Source organism: Dendrobates tinctorius, unplaced genomic scaffold (genome assembly GCF_039654945.1).
Source record: "Dendrobates tinctorius isolate UK_male_01 unplaced genomic scaffold, ASM3965494v1 ptg000203l, whole genome shotgun sequence".
NCBI classification, from domain to species: domain Eukaryota; kingdom Metazoa; phylum Chordata; class Amphibia; order Anura; family Dendrobatidae; genus Dendrobates; species Dendrobates tinctorius.
Genome location: NW_027361870.1, coordinates 22,945,282 through 22,971,467, shown reverse-complemented (window position 1 = coordinate 22,971,467; position 26,186 = coordinate 22,945,282). Strand labels below are relative to the sequence as shown.

Below are 26,186 nucleotides of genomic sequence, written 5' to 3'. Positions count from 1 at the left end.
CTGCGTAAGACTGGTGTAGTGGGTAATGTACTGGATACACTACTGGGGGTTCTATGTAACACAGGGATACTAGACTGACTGTGACCTCTTAGACTCACCAAGGGCATAACAGGTTCACCACAGGCAGGGCGAGGGTTCTCTGGCTCCACTGCTGGTGTGGCATCTGCTACCCGATTTTCCTGATTCTCTTGAGTCACATCTTCCTGTGCTACCAATTGGGGAAACAGCAACACTGGCACCACTATAGCATTGTTTACTTTAGTCCAATTCGCAGGGAATTCCCCAAGCACGGTGCTGACCTTCTCTCTTCCACTATGGGTTGGATGTTATCTGGTTCTTCTTTCCTTTCCTTCAACTGGTCAGGACACAACTTCAAATGATCTCTCGATACCGCTGCCGAGGTCTCTCTTCCATCTTTACTAACAAGGCATATCTTAGTATTATCAAAGTTCGAGGGCAGAATGGTATAAGGTTCAGCTTCCCATTGATCATCCAATTTGTGCAATCTTCTCTTTCTTTTCAAGACTTGCTCCCCCGGCGACAAAGGAACAGCAGGTGCATTTTGATTGTAAAGCTTCTCCTGCTTTTGCCTGAGCCAGACTCCTTTCCACGCATTCTTGAACTCTTCTGTACTGTTGCTGCCTCTCCGTGTCCCAATCAGCATCTGGGGACGCTACTTCAGGTGTCAGTACTCCCATGTCTAGGTCAATAGGCAGCTTACCAGGTCTTGCTCTCATTAAGTAGACTGGGGTACAGTTGGTAGAGTTCACGGGAATATGGTTGTAGAGGTCTACCAGTTCGGGCAACTTCTCTGGCCACAGATTCCTCTCCTCCAAGGGCAAAGACTTCAGGAGATCCATCACTACCTGGTTCATCTTCTCGCACATGCCATTGGTCTGTGGGTGATACGGCGTTGTCCAGATCTTCTTACAACCATACAGGTTACAGAATTCTTGGAACACTTCTGCCTCGAAAGCTGGATCTTGATCTGTAAGCACTTTCTCCGGGTACCCATGTGGTCTACAGAAGTGCTGTTGGAATTCTCTGGCTGCTGTCCTGGCCTTCTGATCTTTGACAGGCACAACTACCAGGAATCTTGAGTAGTGGTCCAAAATGGTAAGTGCATAGATGTAGCCTGACCGGCTTGGAACCAACTTCACATGGTCCAGGGCTACCAGCTCAAGGGGCTGTTTGGTGATGATTGGCTGTAGAGGAGCTCTCTGGCTGTCTCGATCCTTTCTGCGCAGGTTACATTGTCCACACTCCCGGCACCACCTCTCAATGGCTTTCCTCATACCAGCCCAGTAGAACCTCTCTCAGAGAAATACTTCCAACTTCTTTCATCCGAAGTGTCCAGCTCCATTGTGGTATGCTTCCAGGACCATTGATGCTTCTCTCTTTGGGACTTTCACCTGCCAAACCAGCTCATGAGTGCGGGCATTGATACTCCTCCGACACAGCTTCCCTTCATAAATGAACAGCCGGCCTCTCTCCTTCCACAACTGCTGAGTTTCTTCAGGAGCATCCGACTCTGGACGTGAGTCACCTCGTGTCAGCAGCTCCTTCACCAGACGGACTGCAGGGTCACTATCTTGCGTTTCTGCCCAATCATGATGGGGCAATGGGTTCAGGGTGACCTCCTTCAAGCTAGGCCGTCTGTTTCTCACTCCTTGAGCATGCTGGGCCGCAAGAAGCCGGTGGAAGGGAGGTAGCTCTATCTTTTCCAGAGCCTCAGGGTCTTCTCCGGCATCTGGTAGGTTAGGCATTCTAGACAGTGCATCAGCATTGGCATTCTTGTGCCCTGCCTGGTACTTGATGGTAAACTCATAGTTCGATAGCCGAGCCATCCATCGCTGTTCCAGTGCACCTAGTTTTGCAGTGTCCAAATGCGTCAACGGGTTGTTGTCCGTGAAGATAGTGAACTTGGCAGAGGCTAGGTAATGTTTGAACCTTTCGGTGACAGCCCAGACTATGGCAAGGAACTCCAGCTTGAAAGAACTGTAATTATCAGAGTTCCTTTCAGTGGGGCGCAGCTTCCTGCTGGCATAGGAGATCACTCTTTCTTTCCCATTCTGTACCTGTGGCAGTACTGCTCCTAGTCCCACGTTGCTGGCATCTGTGTACAGCACAAAGGGTTTGTCATAATCTGGGTAGGCCAGAACTTCATCTCCTGCAGGTTGAGAGCATAATCCCTGATACTGTCCTGCGCCTTCTGTTTACAGCCAAAGAACCTCATCTTGATTTCAGCTGCAGTGCAGGTGTCAAAGGCAGCTTGGCCAGGATCTTTGCAACAGTCTCTTTATCAGTGTCCTGCCAGGCTTTCTCCTCTCTCTGTGCTGCACCCGTTAGCTGTCCAATCAGGATATTCACTTTGTGGCTTTCAGACAGAGGGCATAATTTAAACAAACTGCACAGTCTCTCTTTAAATTCACTCAGGGTATGCAACTCACCCGAGTACTGCGGTAGCCAGGCCGCTCCCGGTATGTAGGGCATAGACAGCGGCATTATGGAGACCGCTGCAGCGGGTGCTCCTCCTAGCGGTGTTGCGGGGTTGGCAACGGCGCCTGCCGCTGCATCGCCATTCGGCGTGGACATCCTCTTCCCCCCCTAGTTAACGTTAGCCTGGGCCGGGGGTTATGTGAGCTCACCGGCGGCCGCTTCACAGGCCCGACGCTCCGGGCTGTAGGCCTCAGCTCCTCCTTTTCTCACGCGCTGTCCTCTCTTCCCATGCGGCACTTCGCTTCTTCGCGCTCTGTGGCAGGCTCCACCCACAAAGGCCCGCCTCTTTCTTCCCACGCGCGCCAAGCAGTGCGGTAATGGCGGCTATTGGCGCCAATTTTCACACACAGTCTTTCTGCACATACACAGTCTATGGCACACAGGACCCGGAGGTACCGGGCTCTGTAATCCTGTTCGTGACGCCAAGTTGGATCGCCCTCCCAGGGCTGTGGGGTACTCGGTACCGGGCCGGTGTCAGGGGAATGTGTCACAGCAGAGGTAACCCGGTCCGTGGCCCTGGGCGCCCAAGTAATGGGGGAATGTAGTTAATGGAATGTAATAGTTCATGACGCCACCTGTAGTGCTCGGCAAGGGAGGTGTTAAGCCGACGCTGCAGGCAGATCCGCTGGGACTGATGGTAGGGTGCAGCAAGGATGTAAAAGCTCCCCACAGGTGAAGCTATAGTCCCAGGGCAGTGTAGAGGTGGATGGCACGGTGATGTAGCAGAGCCGTAAGGGTAGGAAGCAGACAAGACACAGCGGGGTGCAATTTCTGTACTTTTACTTGATAACTGCAGTCCAGGGTCCTGATTACAGATGGTAACAGAGCAGGCTAGCCTGGAAGCAACTCAGGGATTCTCTCTCAGCAGACGGGCTGTGCAGTCTTCTTCCTAGCGCTTATTTGAATGAAGTACTCCAAGTACAGAGTTACACTGAAGTTCCTCCTGTCAGATGTTTCCAAGAACCTTACTTGCACGGCAGACAGCTGTAGCCTCTCTCGGGGACTCCTCGCTCTTGAGTCCTGGCTCACTATCCAAGCTGCTGTTGTGCCTCAAGTCTTAGATGGGAGTCGGGCATTTACAGCCTCCTACTCCTCTGGTATCTGTTGTAGGACCGTTAGTATCCGTACAACCGTGGAGACCAGGCTCCAGTTCATGCACTCACTGTGAGGGAGCTCTCCTTTTCAGCTCAACCTCCAGCTTCTCTCTCCACGTCTGCACACTTCACCCTCCGCAGACTAACTGACCACCCTTCCTCTTGGCCCTCAGAGGGCACTCCTCCCCTTAATCCTGGTTCAGAGTTCCCCCTGCTGGCCTGGAGTGGAACTGTGTTGCATGTATGGATTGACTGCGAGAGAGACCCATCATTGCCTCCAAGCCTGGCATTACCCTCCCCTGGAGGAAGACAAAGCCACTGTGGCGACCATACTCCTGGGGGCGCCACATCACAATCCGTCAAAGTGTGTAAAAACGGATCCAGTGCAGAATGTAAAAAACTGATGCACTGGATCCGTTTTTTCGACGGATCCGTCGCAGCAGCCACTGCAGGAAATTTAAAGGAATAGGATTCTGGAGGAGAGAGAGAGCGAGAGAGAGAGACTTTTCTGTGCCAGAACGGCGTCTGGGGTTAAATTAAAGGAATGGAACCTCTTCCGGGCATGCTTAGTTGAAAACACGGAATCCGTCGCTGGATTCCGTCATATGACGGACCGCGACGGATCCGTTGCCCATAGGCGTCCATTCTAGCAGATGACGGATGGTGATTGGTGACGGATCCGTCGCTGTCCGACTTTTCGGCGGAGACAAAAAACGCTCCTATGGAGGTTTTTTCCGACCGACGGACACCGATTTTCCGACGGATCCGTCGCATGATGGACAAAACGGAAGGCCATCCGTCACAAACCGTCGCTAATACAAGTCAATGAGGAAAAAACGGATCCAGCAAAAATTGCTGGATCCGTTTTTTTTTTTAAAAACTACAGATTGTGACTGATGCAAAAAGACTGAAGTGTGAAAGAGGCCTAAGCTGTAGACCTAAATCACCTACAATCTTAATAATATACGGTATATTATAACTTTCCAATATGTTCATAAAAAATGTTGGCTTTCCCTGATTTTTAGATGTTATCCAGAAAAAAGAAAAAAAATCATAAATTAAGCTGACAACCTTGCCTCCAATATTGATTACGGTAATATAAGCAATTCTAGAGAAGAATCAGACAGAATTCCTCCATAACAGTGGTAAGAAATGAGTTGTAGTTGTTTGAAAGGATCTGATTGCAGTTGTTAGCACATCCGGGAATTACAGGGGCATAGTTACAGGGGATAAACGGGTAGTCAGCCCAATAGTATCTCTATCACATAGGAACATGCCAGTATTGTAAATGACACCAGCCACCAAGCCTCCTTTATGGCACTGATGAGGTGCAAATTCCCCTAATACAGCAGTCTGCAACTGAAGATTCAGGTTTGACATTGTATTCTAGGTTATGTGGCAAAGTATATTGACTTACAAAATTGGTCCATCTAATAGGTGTCAACGGAGACTTTACTCTCTTCCTCTGTGAAGAAGATATTTGCATATTTCATTTCCCAGGGAGCAATGCATGGCCTATTAGTCTCACTGTGCTTGCTTAGTGATCTCCTTAAAAGGGTTATCCACCACTTGGACAACCCCTTCTTAATCCATAGGTCTCCTTCTTTTAAAATAACTACACATATACTCTCGTCTGTTGCTGGCACCATTTCTGCGGTGTTGGCACTGTGTCTCCCCTTGATTGCTTAACAGTATGACATCACACGAACCCTGTGGCCAATTAATGGTTGCTTCGCTCTCCCAGCCTATAGACATATCACATACATCCGGAGGTAGAGCAGGAACAGCAGCGCTCACTTCTTCCAGATGTAGCGGCCGCTGATTGGCCACAGGGTTCTAATGACATCACACTTTTACACAATCCCTGGCAGAAACAGTGCCGACGCTGCTGGAATGGCGTTAGCACTGGAGGGGAGTAAAAATAGTTATTTTAAAAGGAGGAAACGTATGGATTGAGTTGTGAACAACCCTTTTAAGAGAAACTTTAAACCTTAGGATTCCCAATGATTTTTCCTTTAATAGAAAACTTTCTTTTGATAGAAAAATATTTTAATTGTACCAATATCGGAGTGGACATCTGATATTGAGATATATCTGAGAAATAATTTGCGTGCACTAGGATTCTCCTATTGCTTACCTACCAGCTATTTTTGCAGAACAAGTGATTAGTACAAACACATCATGGTCAGCAGGTTATGGGTGGACAGTCATTTGTGAGGAATGTTGAGTCCTTGTGGGAGTCGTGTGAAGCTTGGGATGTGCTGTTTATTTTAGAGACTCCTCTCGTATATTTTTGTAGATACAGCACATCAGTTTTTGTGTTTCCAGTTAGAGATGAGAGCAAATATTTTTAGCACAGCACGTTAAATGGTACTGAGTGACACACTTCTGGGTGAGGGTGGGGTCATACACATAAGATACAGAAATCCATGCACCTGCTGAAGGAATAACCCCATTCATGTGCTGCAACAAATCTGAATTGTGTAAATATACTCTGAGAGAAATCTTCTTTATGGGCTATTGCTGGATCTTATTTTGCATTATTGGGAATGTTTTTTGGTTTTGTTTGCATATCATGGTGGTATCTAGTTTTTATCTACAAGGATTGCAGAACTAGTAAGAATGGCCAATCACTAGGGACAGTCACTGAACCAATGACGCCATGAGAAAAGTGGGGCATCCTATTTACCAGGAGATGACATAGTTGTAAGAGGATGAGCCAGAGCAGAGTTGTTGGTTCGATATGTGCTTTAGGGCCGGAACTATCGGGACTGTCACCACTGTTGCCGGGGGATGATTTGCCTGGACGGGGAGGAATTGAGCACCTGACCGAAAGGGGTGTGGGGGAGATAAAAGGGACTTAGCGTGGAAACACGGGAGACTTGGCGGGAAGGCGACCAGAGAGCAGGGTAACGGTTGACTCCCTCTCCACCGCTTCGACTACAAACGCCACTGACACCAGCTCCCTGCAGATTTACTCGCTCTCTCAGAACGCACTTACTGAATTGTCCCTGGGTGTTTCCGTACAGGTCAGGTCCACATCGTGCAGAGCAGGAGACAATCCTAATCTGCCCAAAGTTAGCAAGTCCGTGCGAGGCCCTAACACCCCTGCGGCCTGTTCGGCAGTGTGCTCCCTGTGTACTGCGTCATTCCAGGGGAACCAACAGAAGGGACTGTATTCACGCACCAACGGACTCAATGCAAGCAGACCCGGATACTTCGGCACGATCAGGACACAGTGCATTTCATTCCTACGCAGCAGAGCTCGAGACTTTGTCCACGGATTACGACGCCGGCGGGAGTTGTTACAACTTCTCCCCAACATCAACTTCAACCGATAAGTCACCTCTCTCATATTCCCTTTTTTTGAATATTGTGTATTCTCTTGTGCAAGTTCCGTTATCGCACTCAGTGTTCCGGTGCCATCTCGTCGTTGGTTATCATCTCCCTGCATGGAGTATTCCCTGTACGTAATCAATCTGTTTAAAGTAAATCCTGTTAACCCCTTCTCTGCCTCCTGCTCTTTACTGCATCCGACGAACCTTTACATAGTCATAGAGGTGCCACAAGGGAAGAACAGTATATGGGCCCTTTGTAGTCCAATAGCTCATCATAATTCACCGATCCTGCTGCTTTGGAGATGGAAGTGGGTCCAATACCTCTTATGCCCATGTGTGGTGGCACAGGCACTAGCTGCACCAGTGAAATGTCCGCCCCTGCAATTTATATACCCACTCTCATTTGCCACTATATTGTATGCTCTTTTGGTATGCTTATATTGGATTTACTCTTTATATTCTGACCCGGCGTCATTCCATATTCACTCTTTTGCTTAACTGCTGAATGCTCTTCTAAATTAACCCAGTAGACTGCGTGCTGTTTCCTCTTTTGTCTTCTGTCTCTGCCTGACCTTCTAGCGTTTATCCCAGCTATCCACTTAGCTTTTAGCGTTTTGTCATTGTCTGCACCTCTCTGGTTCTAAGTTGGCTTTCTGACAGCTCTTACCCAAACTCTTGGCTACTATATAAATGCAACCTGGGAGTCTCTACACTGTAGGCCAGATCCTTGTACAATAGTAAAAGTGTGAAAACCAGGTGTGCCAATGGGACTTAGTAGGTGGCTTGTGCCAATTCTGTCAGTGGTAGACTTTTTGAGTTTATGGTTTTATATTCGAGGACAGCTAGGACTCATAGTGCACACAGCTTACATCCAGCAGATGACTCCATACTTCCATTGAGGGCATTATTTTTGTTTTATTTCTTACCTCTCAGGTTCAGTTTTTCAGCAGGTTCTCCATGAGCAGCTTCTTTATTCTTAAAATAAGATATGGAAGTATCTTTAAAAACAAACCAGTATTGCTTGTAAGCTTTGAGCGTTAGCTTCTTAGGTCTGTAAGGCAAACAGAAACAGGCTATCAGCTCCTTGTACAAGCACTATAAGACTTGGCCAAACCGACTATATTGATTGATCATCATAATCACACAATGTATTTCTATTAACACTTAAACATTGTCCCCTTTTTATGGTCCTTAAATATAGTTTTAATGTAAGAAGCTTTTTTATAAAGATAAAGATCTAATATTTTAGTCAAATCTCTTTCAGATTACATAATCCTTCAGATTACAAAATCGCCTAAAGGTGATCGATACAGGCTGTTTGCTCATTATGACATGTTAGTAACAAGACTTACAGCTAGGGGCTTGCACAATATGGGTAGGTACAGGACTAAAAGAACCTCTTGCGCCCTGAATTCTCCCAGTTCATCAGTGCAACTCTCCTAAACAGTGTAAATTGTATATCATTATTGATAATGCAGCTCCTCTACTGGTGAAATGTTGACATTACATGGGAGTAATTTAACTTTCACCTGCCAATATAACATAATTTGATATGCCAGTTTTCAAATCCTTAGCGCTGATCCATTGCTTTCAACCTTGCTTTCAAATGTTGAATAAAAGGGTGCTCCGAAGTCCAAAATAATTTTTCTCCTAAATCCCTCTATTTAATGCCATAATCTCAACTATTTTCTAATATACAAAACTTAAAAATTCCCTAACCTTCCCCAACTACACTATTTAACTACTTTTGTTTGTGTTTTTTCCCACTTTCTTTTTGATAGCACTTCGTTTGAGAATCCCAGTACTAAAACAAAGCGTCTTCAGGGAGCAGAGGCAGCGGTCACCGCTGCAGCCTCATCCCTCTCCCTGAAATGAAGCGTCATCAGTGACACTCGTTTCCGTGGCTGGACTGGTCCCTGCGCACTGTGCACTGTGTTATGTGCACAATGACAGCGCGTGCTGTGAGGCCAGATCAGATCAGCAGGAATGAGCTAGCAATTGAGTGCAAATTCAGAATAACCGGCATGCAGAGACTAGCGCCACCCCCGAAAGGAACGGTGGAGAAAGAAGCAGCGTTCCGATACTCCACATCACATCTGCCGCAGTGTCAATCAGTGATGCAAGAAACTAGTGAGCAACTGTAGTGCCGCACCCTGTGACGTCCTGTTACAGAAGTAGCGATAGATGTTGTGGGAAGTGAGTGCAGCACCAGCCTCCTGTGGCATCACTTTTGAGACTCCACTCAAATGAAACATCACAGGAAGTACAGTAAAAAAAATGCATTTAGAGATTAGGGGGATAGGGAGAATGTAGAATGTTGTGTGATAAAGCTCATTACAAAAGTGTTTGGTTGTAAAGATAGTTACAAATTACATTTTAAGTGCCACACCACCTAAAAATGGTAAAAAAATAAACAGCATTTAGACTTTGCACAAACTTTATGAAAAATTAACATAATTTTGGGTCAAAAATATAATTGAATGCAACAAGACAAAAAAAGGAAAATTGACATAAAAACATTGTAAATGATGACACTATATTAGAAGTTGCAGAACTTTTAATCATACAGCAATTAAGGTTGATGAATGTAAAGAATATTTAATCAATAAGTTATTAAAATAATAAAATGTTTCAAATAATAAATTTATAATAAAACATTGTACTTTATACTAAATTGAAAATTATTAATGAAAATGTGACTTATACTAATAAACCATACCATGCTTGGCTAGGCCGCATAACATTAATGTGAAGCTGGGCTTGGTCAGGAAGCCCAAATGTTTACTCAGGTTAATGATTAAACTGGTGGCTTTGAAGTTTGCAGAGTTTCTACATGTGGTGAAGTGACTGATGTAACTATTGTTCTATAAAGATTAAGAAAGTTGGAAAAAAAAATGTCTGAAATGGATGGAGAGACTAAATGTGTGATGATGCGACTACAAACCTGAAAAGTTTAAGATTATCAGCAAGTTTCGGAATGTCTGTGATATCCTCCTGTAAAATAGGTAAAAACACAATTATACATTTTATACAAGAATTAAAGGCACATTCCTTCAGTAGCCAATTGTAACATATCCTCAGAGGATAATTTTGAAAAAATATACGTCACTCCGTGAGGTTGGATGCCAGAGTTAAGGCCCCGTCACACACAGCGAGATCGCTAGTGAGATCGCTGATTTTGTGACGCCACAGCGATCTTGCTAGCCATCTCGCTGTGTGTGGCACGCATCAGTGACTGCCCCCCCCGCCGGGTATCGCTGATCGTGCACGATCATCCTGGGCCGTTTTTTGATCGCTGGTCTCCCGCTGGCCAGCATGCATCTCTGCGTGTGGCAGCGGGAGATCAACGATCAGCGATGCTGGGAGCTGGTATCCAATGTAAACAGCGGGTAACTGAGAGCCGCGTGGCTCTTAGTAACCTGCTGTTTACTTTGGAAACCAGCATGCACGCTGGTCCTGATCGCTGGTGGGTCTGTCTATGTGACAGCTCACCAGCGATCAGCTATGTCCCAGCGATCCCATCCATGTCGGATCGTTGGTGGCATCGCTGGGACATTGATGTGTGTAACGGGGCCTTAAGAATTCACTCCATATAACACTAGATAAGTAACTCGGCCAGGGCTGGGACAACTTATTTTGGTGCCCTAGGCAGATTAGATAAATTGCGTCCCAACCCACCTTGAGTCAATTGATTATTTTAAGGGTATGTTCACAGTGTTTTTTTGCATTATGCTGGCAGTAAAAACATTGCATACATTATAAGCATTTTTGAAGCTTTTTTTTAGTTCTAGTTTGTATGGTCTTTACTAGTGATGAGCGAGTATACTCGTTGCTCGGGTGTCCTCCGAGTATTTTGGCATGCTCGGAGATTTAGTTTGTGTCGACACAGCTGTATGATTTGTGGCTGCTAGACAGCCTGAATACATGTGGAAATTCCATAACAAACAGGCATTCCTCACATGTATTCAGGCTGTTCAGCAACTGCAATTCATGCAGTTGCGTCGACAGAAACTAAAAACACACCAAACACACCAAAATACTCGGAGGATACCCGAGCATGCACGGAAAATCCGAGCAACGAGTATACTCGTTCATCACTAGTCTTTACCAAGTGTGTGTGTCTCACAGGATTCTCTGGGGGTGCGTACTTATCATTCTGTGAGCCAGGATGCCTTAGCATAGACCATACAAATTAGCACTAAATAAAAAAGACCATATCTCTGGAATCATATGAAGAATTTAAAAAAAACAAGCAAATAAAAAATGGAATAATGGAAGCAGCGAGAATATAAGATCAAAAACTGGCCACTTTTGACTTAGTGGCATGTCCTCTTTAATGATGTTCACCTTCCACATAACAAGAGAAGCAATTGGAAGAAAGACACCAATAATTATATTCCATTTCAATGGCTCCACATTTATAGGTAGTCTGTCATCAGGATTTCCCCACTATTTATATGTGCATGTAGCGCTTTCAAATAATATTCCAAAAATACCATTACATGGCCAGTCTGTTCCTCCGTTACCGAGAAATCAGAGTTTGAATTTATATGCAAATGAGGCTGAAGATCTGAAGCTTCTGTCACTCCAGCTCTATTTCTGGCCAGTGATGCGTCTTCCTTCTTGACTGATGGCTTCTTTGCCTAAAGTCACAGAACACAGAGGCCGTTTGTCCAGCGGGAGGAGGCGGCACCGGGAAGGGTATAGAGCTGGAGTGACAGAAGCTTCAGATCTACAGCCTCATTTGCGTATTAAATCAAACTCTGATTTCCCAGAAATGGAGAAATGGACAGTCTTGGTAAATGTATTGTTGGATTTGTCTTTGTAAGAGCTACATGTGCATATAAATAATTTGGGTTGTGAAATCTTGCTGACAGATTCTCTTTAAGTGTTTAAAATTATAAGTGCCACATCTAGCTACCTGAAGCTTGTCAAATAATATTTAACTGACCTATTATGCGGCTATACGTCAGTGACAGTGTGTACGATGTTTAGCATGAGGGTTTGGACATATAACATAAACTTAGTAATTATCACAGATGTAATCCCATAAGTAGTGATGGTGTCTATATCCTATACTGCTGATATAATGTGTCAGGGCTTAAGAGGATATGGTGTCTAGATCCCATAGTTACAAAGTTACAAGTCTGTCTAGCTTTTACACATATAAGAAAACACGATACGCATCAAAATCAAAACCTACCAAAATTTTGTTGGATTTTCCTCCTTCCAGGGCCACTTCCAAATTAGAAAGAGCTGCTTCAACTTCATCTGTATCTCCTTCTGTTGTTAGCTCAATTGACTCCGCTGATAGTGATAATTTGCTTATGTGGTACTATTGTAGATGAAAGAGAAGTTATGCTTATTTATGGTTTACTGTTGCACTGTTAGTACAGTACTCGTTAAATCCTTACATTACAGATTTACTAAGACAGGTGAAGTAAGATGTACCAATTTTTTTTTAAGAGTAGCATACCTCCTAATAAATTTGACCAACCTTAAATGAACCTGTGCCAGAAATTGAAATCTATGCAGGCATACAATTGAACTACAAATTACACCAATTCTTGATGCAAGATTTCATCAATTTGTCAACAATGGTGTTACAAAAAGGGCATAACACATTGATAGGAGCTGTTCTGCAGTACCCAGGATGGGTTACTACACATTGAATAGAGTTGTGCAGTGCAGCATCATGTGTTTACAACATGTGAGGTAACATCTGATTGGTGGAGTGTCTGATGCTGGACCCTCTCCAATTTAATATTAATCATCTACCCTATGGACACGTCATCAATATTGTCATGATCCCGGTTGGATCTGACAGAGTAAATGCACAAAGTAATCTTTTTTTTTCCCTTGGCTGTGTGCCAAAGGTGGTTTTGCCCCGGTCACTATTAGGGTCATTACACTCTGGTTATCTTAGTTTGTGCACTTAATTATGTATCAGGTGTGATAGCTCTATAAGAGAGTATCAGGTGTGTTAATCACTGTTGGTGATAAAGTATCCATTTGCAAGCAAGCCTGGGTGAAGGATGGAGCTAAAGGATAGTCACGGGCAGCTCAGAGAGAGTCCTAGAGTGGATTGGTGGAGTCAGCTATGGTGTCTGCAAGGAGTGCTGGCATGGCGTGGTGGAGTTGCAGTTATGGTGTCAGCAGGGAGTTCGTGCATGGATTGGTGGAGTGGCAGCTGCTGTGTAGAGCTGCACTCAAAATGCTGGACTTGGTTGCTGAGAGCTGGACTCAAGCATGCTGGACTTTTTGGCAGAAAAGCTGGACTCATTTGCGGGACTCTGTTTCTGGACAGCTGCACGTAGGTGTGGATTCTGTTTGCTCCAAGGCTGCACTATGGTGCTGAGAAGATCCGTTTCTGGACAGTGCACCCAGAAGTCGGACATGGTGGAGGAAAAGATGCACGCAGGTGGTGGGCTCTGTTGCTAGGAGCGTAAGCAACAGAGCAAAGCGAGGGTTAAGGTGCAGGGCGAGTCAGGGTTTTGAGGTTCCTGATCGTCGCCTGGTGCGGAACCGGCCTAGGGAACGCTAGGAGTGTAGAGACAATGACTCAGGGGAGTGCAGGAGGTCTCCACTTCCCCGTTTCCCTATCGCAGGGCCACCATTGTAATTGTTACCCAGGTTTTCCCTATTCCCTTTGTCTTATTGTATTAGGGCCGCGTCACATAGGACAATCACACGTGCCGCGTCCTGTTGTATCAGTTACCGGCCTGCTGGCCGTGTCACTCAGGATGGGGCACGTGACAAATATATTATGGCCAGACGATAAGGTCTAATTTATCTTAAACTAGTTAAAGAGCCTGGCGATGCCTGGGCATAGTAACTAACTGTGGTTAGTTATAAGAAATTATAATGATTTTATTGCACATAAAAACATTTCACATCATATATTCAACACTACAGATTTGCAACCCAAATTAACTAAATGATTACCCAAATATTGATAGAATTAACGTGTGAATGTGGCCTTATACACAGCCTCCACCTGCAGCACCTCACTCTTCTCTATACAGAGCCTCATACTGCAGCAGGACCTCATCTCTCTCATTTACCCATCAAGCCTCTCATTTTCCCACTCACATCTCTCATTTTCCCCTCACTCCTCTCATTTTCCTCTCACACCTCTCATTTTCCCCTCACACCTCTCATTTTCCCCCTCATTCATCTTATTTCCCCCTCACACTTTTCATTTTCACCTCACACCTCTCATTTTCTGATCACTCCACTATTTTCCCTCACTCCTCTCATTTTCCACTCACACCTCCTCATTTTCCCATCATGCCTCTCATTTTCCCCCTCACATCTCTCATTTTCCCCTCACTCCTCTCATTTTCCCCTCACTCCTCTTATTTTCCCCCTCACACCTCTTATTTTCCCCCCTCACAGTTCTCATTTTCCGATCACTCCACTATTTTCCCTCACTCCTCTCATTTTCCACTCACACCTCCTCATTTTCACCTCACACCTCTCATTTCCCCTCGCTCCACTATTTTCCCCTCACTCCACTATTTTCCCCTCACTCCACTATTTTCCACTCACTCCACTATTTTCCACTCACTCCACTATTTTCCCCTCACTCCTCTCATCTTCCCCTAACTCCTCTCATTTCCACCTCACTCCTCTCATTTTCACCTTACTCTTGTCTTCCCCTCACACGTGCACAGCAACTTCTTGTTATGAGCACAGTGGTGTAATCCATGAGGCTTCTCCCTTTCCCTTGATGTCATGCCTCACAGGAGCAACTCCATTCTAGACACGAAGGAGCTAGATGTGGCCTCTGCCTGCTGCGCACTGATACTCTGAAGGCGGCAGCCCTGATTGTAGCTCGCAGTGGCTGGGACTTTGCAGCCGGTGAGTTTCCGAGGGTGGCTTTCGAGGGCCATGTGGATGGGGCTTTGTGTGTAGACTGAGTGTGGCTATGCGGAGTAGGCGGGGCTATGTGGAATAGGCGTGGCTTCATACATACACACACACATATATACACTCAGCTTTATATATATACTGTATATATAGATTAGTGTTAGCCAAACCAAATGATTTCAGCTGAGTAACTATGAAATGCGTATAGAGGTATCCTGACTACCCCAATAACAAATGTTTGAAAAGAGAAGGATGGGGCATGCCATCTTCCTATTGAAAATGCATGCATATTTTTCTGGGCTAAGCATGTATGCGTACAGTGGTGGGGGTTCCCAAATGATAGAAAGAAAACAATGTAAAATGTTAAACTTACCTGTAGTGCTGCAAACATTAACATTTCTTCCTCAGTGCAATCGATTTCTCCTAAGAGGATAGCCCAACGTGCTTGTTCAAACAGCTGGTTTATACGGACAGCATCATACTAAAAGATCAGAAAGGTTAAATTAGATTTATGCAAAGCTCAACAACAGAGAAGATGCTTTTTAAAAGTAAGTAGCTATATTATAATGTCCTAAGAACATTTTCAATATTTTCAATTTCAGAAATGAAATATACAGTGGTCCCAAAGTTTCAATGGCATCAGGAAACATTATCTCAAATTTAATGTCTGACAAGGCCACTCTTAGCTTCTCATACCATATCACTCCAAATAAGCAAATCACTCAGTAGCACAAAGAAAATATAAATTATCAAGTTATCAAGCAGGTACCGAGGCCATGTAGAGGAGGTGGCCATAGCAGACTAGTGAAACAACATGAATCCCATTGGATCCATAAATTACAAATCTTGTTCCCTTTGGGTCTCAATTGGGAGCATGATATATTGAACTGATATGATGTCTACATATTACCTACTCTCACACCCGCAGGTGGCGCACGTGGTTCGTGGACCCACTGTATCACAGGGCAAGACCTGCCTAGGTAGGGATGTAGCTAAGCGGCTACCTGGTGTTCGCAGGAACGTCTGATGGTGGAGAAAGACTGGGCTGCAGGTAGCCGCCAGATACCCCTAGGCAGGTGCCGGTACTGAAGCTACTGATCCCAGGAGTCAGGTTTGTTGACGTGGGGGAGATGTGACCGAGGTTACTGACTAGCAGAATATGGACATTGACAGACTGTATGGACAACTTCAATATTGAAGATAGGTTCTTGTTCACACTCGTTTATATTGGTAAACAGTTCTGGAGATGGCCACACTAGGACCCGGGTCAATGGAATCAGGACTAGCAGCACTGGGACCAGGAGATCGGGCATAGGTATCGCAGATGTGGTTTCGGGATTAGGATACCACCGAAGAGGTCACAGGAACATGGACAAACTCTTGTAGACTAAAGAGAACACAGGATAAAGGATAACTTTAACAGACTAAGGTCGGGGAGCTGGCAACATACAGTTGCACACACCAACAGTACTAAGACTAACTACGGGGTTTCGCAGGAAACTCCCTATTGTGCATGGTTGTGTGTTGTAAGGTCAAGGTGATGTCAAGACGTGCACTGCGACCTTATGACGTGCAGTGACCTTCGAGGCCCAGAGGTCTTGGCATGAAGTGGCCTGTGATGCAACGCGATGGTGTAAAGGAGAGAACTGGGTGGCAGGGCAGCCAGAGAAATGAGCGATAATGTGAATAATAGGGTTTTGTTTTGCTTATTTTTTAACCATTTGTTGGTCATGTACCTATTCCAACTTGCATACAAATTCATCTTAAAAACAAACCTACAGAACCTTTCTACTTCGTAGTCTGGGGACTGCCTGTGTTCCACTCTCACCTTGGCCATAGGACTAATGTTTTCTTTATTGTTCATTTACTTGTTTATTTATTCTATTACTGTTTGTTTTCTGTATTGTGCAAGTATTTTTGCTTATGATCTTTTTCTTATAGCAAAGCTTTGACCTACGGTGCCATCTCCTACTTGTTCCCTATGATGTCATACATAATTACAAAATGCAGTCCTTTTTCCGTTCTTTTGACATCTTGAAACTTCTGAATATAGTACCGTATGTTATGTACCATATTTAACATCACAATTTGTATATATTACACATTTTCATACAGTACACTCACTTTTTATGCAATGTTGATACTTTATAACAAAACCTATGATAAAGTCATGGGTGGGTCAAAATGTCCAGCTTGATTTGGTCGCTGAAGACGACACAAGGAGAACATATCAACTCATTGGAGATACTGTTCTTGATGGAATTTGAACCCAAGCCCTCGTGAGCTTCCTATTATTTTTCAGGGCAACACTAACTGTACATATCATCCTACAACAGTATAGTATATAGAAAATATATAGAGTGTGTGCAGATGAGAATTGTAAATGTCAGCTGACTTCACATCTACATTGTCATTGTCTCCATAAATCTCAGGTGTATGGTTACACATGTTTACAGATTATAACCATGTATTTTCCTACCTTTGGATTCAAGTCATAGAAGCAGTAATACTTAAATCTCAGTAAAAGTAGCTCATCTTCCTGAATGCCTTGCTCCATAAGAGACCTAGATGAATCCAACCACCTGCAAAAGATGGAATACACGGGAAGATTAAACACATTTACTATTCTCTGTTATAGGATGAACATGAGTTATTTGTCACTACAAAATGTCTGTAGGCCCTTCTATAACCTTTAATATGATGGACCCCTAAACAGTACTGCCAGTGATTGGTGACCATAGTTACGTGGTAATAATTGCTGGGCCCTTCTGTGTCCTTACAATGAATGATTGAAACATTACTAGTGTAGTTAGGAATTGTTTACAGCAGTCACTTTATGCGAGATGGAATTGCATGAAAACAAAGAAGCAGTTGGGAATATTAGAGGCTAGTTACACTAGAACGGTTCTGTATTCAGAAGATAACAACCACGAAACCACAAAAACACTAGTGCACGCTCTTATCATCTCCCGCCTCGACTACTGCAACCTCCTACTCTCTGGACTCCCCTCTAGCACTCTAGCACCGCTCCAGTCCATCCTACACTCTGCTGCCCGACTAATCCACCTGTCTCCCCGCTATTCCCCAGCCTCCCCCCTATGCCAGGCCCTTCACTGGCTTCCTATTGCCCAGAGGATCCAATTCAAAACCCTAACCATGACATACAAAGTCATCCACAACCTGTCTCCTCCATACATCTGTGACATGGTCTCTAGGTACCTACCCGCACGCAACCTTCGATCGTCCCAAGATCTCCTTCTCTACTCCCCCCTTATCTCTTCTTCCCACAACCGCATACAAGACTTCTCCCGTGCTTCCCCCATACTCTGGAACTCCCTACCGCAACACATCAGACTCTCACCATCAACGGAAACCTTCAAGAAGAACCTGAAGACCCACCTGTTCCGACAAGCCTACAGCCTGCAATGATCCTCGGTCAACTGAATCACCGCACATCCTGCTCTACCCTCTCCTACTGTATCCTCACCCATCCCTGTAGACTGTGAGCCCTCGTGGGCAGGGTCCCCTCTCCTTATGTACTTGTGTGTCCCTTGTCTTACACTTGTTTATTACTCTTGTATATATTACACTTGTCTATATTTCCCCTTTTCACATGTAAAGCGCCATGGAATAAATGGCGCTATATAAATGCATAATAATAATAATAATAATAAGTATTTTAGAATGTTTTTAATCATTAGAAGTAGTATTTGCATGTCTCCATCAAACTTTGTTATGTTCCAGGTGCATTTCTCAGCCCAAAAGGCATCCGGTTAAACTCAAATAGGCCGATAGGGGGGTGAAGGCCATCTTTGGAAGATCTTCTTTGGTGACCAGAACTTGCCACTAGCCCCTAGCTAGGTCAAGGGAGGAGATGTACTTTGCCTTTCCCAAAGCGGACAGGGATTCCTCTAGGGAATAGGAATCCCATACAGTGCAGGCATTCTGCCATCTGTAGTCCACGCAGAATCTCAAAATACTGTTTTTTTTCCGAACCAACACAATAGGCACTGCTCAGGGACTCTGGCTTTCACAGATCACCCCATTGTGCAGCATGTGTGCCAGCAGTTCTTTCACTTCTTTGTGAGATGTGCCGATACCTCTCTCGAATGGGAGCAGCAGTCCCTGTAGGGATCTCATGCTGTATATACACCCAAAGTCATCTCCGTATCATGCAAACGCTCCCCAATACCGCTGCAGTAGCTGTTTCTACTTGTCCAACTTGTCTAGAGGAGAATTTTGTGAGATTAGCCTCCATTTGCTCCAAGAGATGAAATTTGGTTAGTGGTTTGCTTTTGTCCTTTTGACCACTGAATGAGACCGCCAAGGTCCTTGAGTCTCCTCCTACAGGTGTTAATTCTAGAGCATCGGCTCTAATGAGATCTTACTGTGTTACACAAACTTGGGCTACTTCTTGTTGGGGCGCCAATTGCAAGCTTGCTCCACTTAAGTTTATACAACGCATGGGTACACATCCCTATCGTACAGTGGCCAAGATGCAGGCAACCAATAGTCCGGAAATCACTTATTCCCCCTCTATTGGCTCAATTTGGACATCCACACTATATTAAGATACATGAGCCAGTACTGACATAGTGAGTACGGTCTGCACCTCTACCAATGTCACCCGGCTTCTGGAGTATCAACACTTTGCCAAGGAGCTGGGAGGCAGAAAGTAACTTCTGGATTTGGCTGAATCACATAAGCTGTTGGAACACCTACTTGCTGGCTGGATCATGAGTGGCACGAGTCCAGCTGTTTCTATCTTAGCCGTCAGCCAAGAACTGCCCCACCTCTTTTAAAACATCTATCCCAGGATTACAATGGGCATGTCTCCTGCGGACTCTTTTATGATCCCTATACCTTTTCGGCCCAGATCTTTTTTTTTTTTACTTTTTTATTCCAGGATATTTGTTTTGTGTTTTGCTTTTGGTTTTCTCTGTGTAAAGGTCATGTGTTCATATGCAATTACATTTTGCATGCACATTAATTTACTTTTTCTGCTCAGACCCAGTTTCTCATTTGTTTCATTGTGCATTCTGTGCATATAAGGGTGTGACCGCCCTGTTTCTGAGTTGGAAAATCCATCCTGTCTGGCCTGTACTATTACTGGTGGTTCAGTCCCTCTGTCCTTGTTCACATTTATGTCACTTGACAAGTGGAAAGGTTTTAAATACAAGAGTTAGGACTGTCCCACAAGGGTTGCCGTGACGTGGCGGGATGGCTTCTACATTATTTTGATCAAAATTATGTTAACTAAATACCCTTATTATTACTATTATTACTACCTTCATGCAATTTTTGCAATATATTTTTTTACTTTTTTATTCCAGGATATTTGTTTTGTGTTTTGCTTTTGGTTTTCTCTGTGTAAAGGTCATGTGTTCATATGCAATTACATTTTGCATGCACATTAATTTACTTTTTCTGCTCAGACCCAGTTTCTCATTTGTTTCATTGTGCATTCTGTGCATATAAGGGTGTGACCGCCCTGTTTCTGAGTTGGAAAATCCATCCTGTCTGGCCTATACTATTACTGGTGCTTCAGTCCCTCTGTCCTTGTTCACATTTACGTCACTTGACAAGTGGAAAGGTTTTAAATACAAGAGTTAGGACTGTCCCACAAGGGTTGCCGTGACGTGGCGGGATGGCTTCTACATTATTTTGATCAAAATTATGTTAACTAAATACCCTTATTATTACTATTATTACTACCTTCATGCAATTTTTGCAATATATTTTTTTACTTTTTTATTCCAGGATATTTGTTTTGTGTTTTGCTTTTGGTTTTCTCTGTGTAAAGGTCATGTGTTCATATGCAATTACATTTTGCATGCACATTAATTTACTTTTTCTGCTCAGACCCAGTTTCTCATTTGTTTCATTGTGCATTCTGTGCATATAAGGGTGTGACCGCCCTGTTTCTGAGTTGGAAAATCCATCCTGTCTGGCCTATACTATTACTGGTGGTTCAGTCCCTCTGTCCTTGTTCACATTTACATCACTTGACAAGTGGAAAGGTTTTAAATACAAGAGTTAGGACTGTCCCACAAGGGTTGCCGTGACGTGGCGGGATAGCTTCTACATTATTTTGATCAAAATTATGTTAAATAAATACCCTTATTATTACTATTATTACTACCTTCATGCAATTTTTGCAATATATTTTTTTACTTTTTTATTCCAGGATATTTGTTTTGTGTTTTGCTTTTGGTTTTCTCTGTGTAAAGGTCATGTGTTCATATGCAATTACATTTTGCATGCACATTAATTTACTTTTTCTGCTCAGACCCAGTTTCTCATTTGTTTCATTGTGCATTCTGTGCATATAAGGGTGTGACCGCCCTGTTTCTGAGTTGGAAAATCCATCCTGTCTGGCCTATACTATTACTGGTGGTTCAGTCCCTCTGTCCTTGTTCACATTTACGTCACTTGACAAGTGGAAAGGTTTTAAATACAAGAGTTAGGACTGTCCCACAAGGGTTGCCGTGACGTGGCGGGATGGCTTCTACATTATTTTGATCAAAATTATGTTAACTAAATACCCTTATTATTACTATTATTACTACCTTCATGCAATTTTTGCAATATATTTTTTTACTTTTTTATTCCAGGATATTTGTTTTGTGTTTTGCTTTTGGTTTTCTCTGTGTAAAGGTCATGTGTTCATATGCAATTACATTTTGCATGCACATTAATTTACTTTTTCTGCTCAGACCCAGTTTCTCATTTGTTTCATTGTGCATTCTGTGCATATAAGGGTGTGACCGCCCTGTTTCTGAGTTGGAAAATCCATCCTCTCTGGTCTATACTATTACTGGTGGTTCAGTCCCTCTGTCCTTGTTCACATTTACGTCACTTGACAAGTGGAAAGGTTTTAAATACAAGAGTTAGGACTGTCCCACAAGGGTTGCCGTGACGTGGCGGGATGGCTTCTACATTATTTTGATCAAAATTATGTTAACTAAATACCCTTATTATTACTATTATTACTACCTTCATGCAATTTTTGCAATATATTTTTTTACTTTTTTATTCCAGGATATTTGTTTTGTGTTTTGCTTTTGGTTTTCTCTGTGTAAAGGTCATGTGTTCATATGCAATTACATTTTGCATGCACATTAATTTACTTTTTCTGCTCAGACCCAGTTTCTCATTTGTTTCATTGTGCATTCTGTGCATATAAGGGTGTGACCGCCCTGTTTCTGAGTTGGAAAATCCATCCTGTCTGGCCTATACTATTACTGGTGGTTCAGTCCCTCTGTCCTTGTTCACATTTACGTCACTTGACAAGTGGAAAGGTTTTAAATACAAGAGTTAGGACTGTCCCACAAGGGTTGCCGTGACGTGGCGGGATGGCTTCTCCATTATTTTGATCAAAATTATGTTAACTAAATACCCTTATTATTACTATTATTACTACCTTCATGCAATTTTTGCAATATATTTTTTTACTTTTTTATTCCAGGATATTTGTTTTGTGTTTTGCTTTTGGTTTTCTCTTTTAAAAACTCTGTAGAGACATCTACACCCCTCCAGCCATTTGAATAGACAGTTGGTTGGCCGTCACTGTGAAAAATGAGGATGAATGACCTCATGGAGATCAACATCCAACACTGCGGAGACACATCACATGTTTCTCAACACAGTGATTCTAGAGCAATGCCCCCATCCCATGGTGTCTACGCGGCTTGTGTTTTGCATGTTTTTACATATTTCCCATAAGGGATGGGGGCATTGCTCTAGAATCACTGCGTTGAGAAACATGTGATGGTGTCTCCACAGTGTTGGATGTTGATCTCCATGAGGTCATTCATCCTCATTTTTCACAGTCTGATACTAGGCATTGCTCCTACTAGCCAGTTTCCTACTCCACACTGAAGAGGGGCAATACCCTGAAACAGCTGTCTGTGGATGGATCCCATGTTTTGACATAGGTGGTTTCCTTCATTGGAGAGTGCCCTTCCCATGATTGTTCCTTCACGGGGAAAGACCTGGCTAGTCATTACTTGCGTTGAGAAACATGTGATGTTGTCTCCGCGGCTTGTGTTTTGCATGTTCTTTCAGTTTGGGTCATGAAGACAGACGGGAGGATATTAGCGTCAGTCCCCTTGATATTGCACAGCTCACCTGTGATATTCCGTATTTCCGAGGCAGCTCCCGAGCCCAGTCATGGTTCGTGTGCATTGACAGAGGCGTGGCCACATCATGGCTCCTTACTGTGATCATTAGTATAGAAGATTCTCATTCTAGAATTCAAGCTTTGGTTCTGACTTCAAAGAAACCCAGATCTGGATTCATGCACAGACGCTCCTTCAAGGCCTGTCTCAGGTAGGGGTCTTTCTGTTCAGCAAATAGTTTGTTTCTGCAGCACTTCATCCAAAGGACTCAACCCTATGTGCTCGTCTTGGTGATATGGGCCGTCACTTCCTGCAATGCATTAGCATGCTAAGCTACAGCCGTAGTGTCATCGTGCATGTCCTCTAAGATTTTTAGCACTTTATCCACAGTATCACGGTCGCTAGGCAGGCGGTACATGACCATCTGCTGGGCCTCCCCATCAAGGGTCAAGTGTGCTAGCTTAGCCTGAACGGAGGAGGTCAGGATGTACATGCACAGGGTGCTCTTTAGTCTGTCTACTCAATCACACAGTGATACACTGCTCCCCGTGAACTTGGGAAGGTTGCCGAGCATAGCCCGAGGGATATATTTCACCTGATGAACTTGGTCACTGACTTGTTTGCCATCTCCATGTTTGAAATTTTCATCCTGCTGACTACGCCAAATATAAAGGAGGGGACTGGATGCAACTCACAGGAGGCCCGAGGCAGAAACAGTCAATGAACAATTCAATTCTTTCAGATGCAGATGGGATTTTCAGTGGTTAAGAGACAATTAATGACATAAAACAATGCAAATCAACAATGGATCATAAAACAATACAATTATAATAACAGGGAAAGCTTTTCGTTCTATTATGCTAATGTTCTCCTTACAAGGGTGGTATGCCCATTGATGGGACCTGCCATGTTAGTTCTTCCTGAAATCTTGGCCCTAGTGCGGGTCACCGCATTTTCCTGCTAGGCCGCAAGTCCTACTGATAAAGTGTATCTGAGATTGTTGAGCCTCCAGTTCACCAATCGTCCCCCACCTCCTCTGTTGTACTAACCCAGGCAAACCCCTGTATCATGCATTGTAACTGGAACTGATGGCACTACTCACTTGTGACATGCTCCTCTGATTGCTGTTTCCTCATGAATCTTCTGTGCTTGACTGTTGGAGGGTGTCTCCTAGGCTGGGGCGGACAGGATTGGATCCCGACTCTTGACGCGTGTTGTCTGGCATCTGGGAATTGACGGGCGTAGGGCGACTGTTCTGGTCTTGACCAATGCAGTCTGAACTCTGGGTCTTAACTGCCATAGTTCGGTTCTTGACCAGTATAGACCGGTCTGATGACTGGAACCTTGGTGGAGTACGCTTCCCTCTGCGAACTGTCACGCTGGCCCCAGCGCCGTCCCTAGTGTCTGTCTGTCCCCGCTCTCCTCCTTGGTGCCAAATTCTCCTGCCGTTTGACGTGCAGGGCTTTTATATCCGTGAGTTCTGTCATGCAAGGCACCTGACCAGGTCTTGGACAAGAACTGGCTCCCCCTGCAACTCTGCTGGTGCAAATTGGTTCTGCTTGACTTCATCCAGCCTGCAGATGGAAGTCTTTCTTCACTAATGCCACACCATGCAGGGACTCTTCAAGGGTAACATCGCTTCTGCAGATGGAAGTCTTTCCTCACTAATGCCACACCACGCAGGGGCTCTTCAGGGGTAACATCACTTCCTCTTACAGTTCTGTATCTTTGTTTGGCTGTATCTGCTTACTAGTAGTAATTGGGCTTGCACCGACTAGTAACTTTTTCTGTTTTGGGGTTTAGGATGCTTTTCAGTTAACAACTGTCAGAGTGTATTTGGTCAATTAGATGTGAAGGGAGTGATGCCCTGTGGATTTAATGCATCTTACAGTTTCTGTAGAAGAATATAATATAATAATATGTTAGTTAACACGTCATGTTTTTGCCGCATTTTCTTCGCACTTTTTGCCATGAAAAATATGCCATTTTATTTTCCACCTTCTTTCTCTAGATATGCTGACATTTGATTAGGTTTTTCTGTCAAGACCTTTTCTTTTCTATTGCTTTGTTTTTGAAACTGAAAAAAGTTTTTTTTTTATCAACTAGCTTCTTATGCATATTGCAAGATCCAGTTAACCTGAGTTGCCTTTTTTATTGCTTGTTATGTTTCGTGTATGAGTACTTTTGATGGGTATCTTTAACATTATATTTTCTGGTTATGTTCCGTGATCATTTTATTGTTTACTTGCTAATGGTATAAAAAGTCATATAAACCAGGTCAAGATAATCTAAATTAGGTAATCAATCTAAATAAATAGTCAGAAAAATTAGCATATAATGGCAAGACACTTACCCAGTGTTAAGTCGTGCCTTATCAATCAGTGTCCTGGGCTGATGCATTTGAGTCAGGATATCAGAAGAGATTGGCTGACTAAGAGCTAAGATGTTGCAGTTTTGATCGGCTAATGGACTATCGGTAAACCATGTTATCGTGGAAGAGGCAGGGGTACCATTGACAGGATCATACATGGGTGTCATTGTCTTGCTGTATAATCCAGGACTACCTACGGAACAAGAAGTTCGTCGGCCATCAGAAAAGAATCAATAAATCAATTAAATATATTGACTATCAACTAAAGCATCTAGTAGATTAATACCCTTCATGTTTAAAATATTAGTAAATTATTTTGTTTAACCCCTTAACCCCCAAGGGTGGTTTGCATGTTCATGACCGGGCCAATTTTTACAATTCTGACCACTGTCCCTTTATGAGGTAATAACTCTGAAATGCTTCCATGGATCCCGGTGATTCTGATTACTTATGACAAATTGTACTTCATGTTAGTGGTAAAATTTCATTCAAATAACTTGCATTTATTTGTGAAAAAAATGAAAATTTGGTGAAAATGTCGCAATTTTCCAACTTTGAATTTTTATGCCCTTAAATCACAGAGATATGGCACACAAAAAACTTAATAAGTAACATTTCACATAAGTTTACTTTACATCAGCACAATTTTGGAACCAAAAATTTTTTTTTGTTAGGAAGTTATAAGGGTTAAAAGTTGACCAGCGATTTCTCATTTTTGCAACACCATTTTATTTTTACGGACCACATCACATTTGAAGTCATGTTGAGGGGTCTACAGTATATGGTAGAAAATACCCAAAAGTGACACCATTCTAAAAACTGCACCCCTCAAGGTGCTCAAAACCACATTCAAGAAGTTTATTAACCCTTCAGGTGCTTCACAGGAATTTTT

General features: G+C 43.6%; 1 protein-coding gene across 1 annotated transcript in view; it reads right to left on the bottom strand.

The window, feature by feature from the left end:
- FERMT1 (FERM domain containing kindlin 1) overlaps positions 1-26,186 on the bottom strand; it is a 98,114-nt gene that overhangs the window by 18,106 nt on the left and 53,822 nt on the right. Inside the window, exons 5-10 of the mRNA XM_073553872.1 lie at positions 25,277-25,487; positions 17,283-17,385; positions 15,177-15,284; positions 12,135-12,266; positions 9,876-9,925; positions 7,858-7,982 (exon numbers count right to left, since the gene is read on the bottom strand). Of these exons, the coding sequence (XP_073409973.1) occupies positions 7,858-7,982; positions 9,876-9,925; positions 12,135-12,266; positions 15,177-15,284; positions 17,283-17,385; positions 25,277-25,487 (729 nt within the window). The remainder of the gene's footprint in view (positions 1-7,857; positions 7,983-9,875; positions 9,926-12,134; positions 12,267-15,176; positions 15,285-17,282; positions 17,386-25,276; positions 25,488-26,186) is intronic.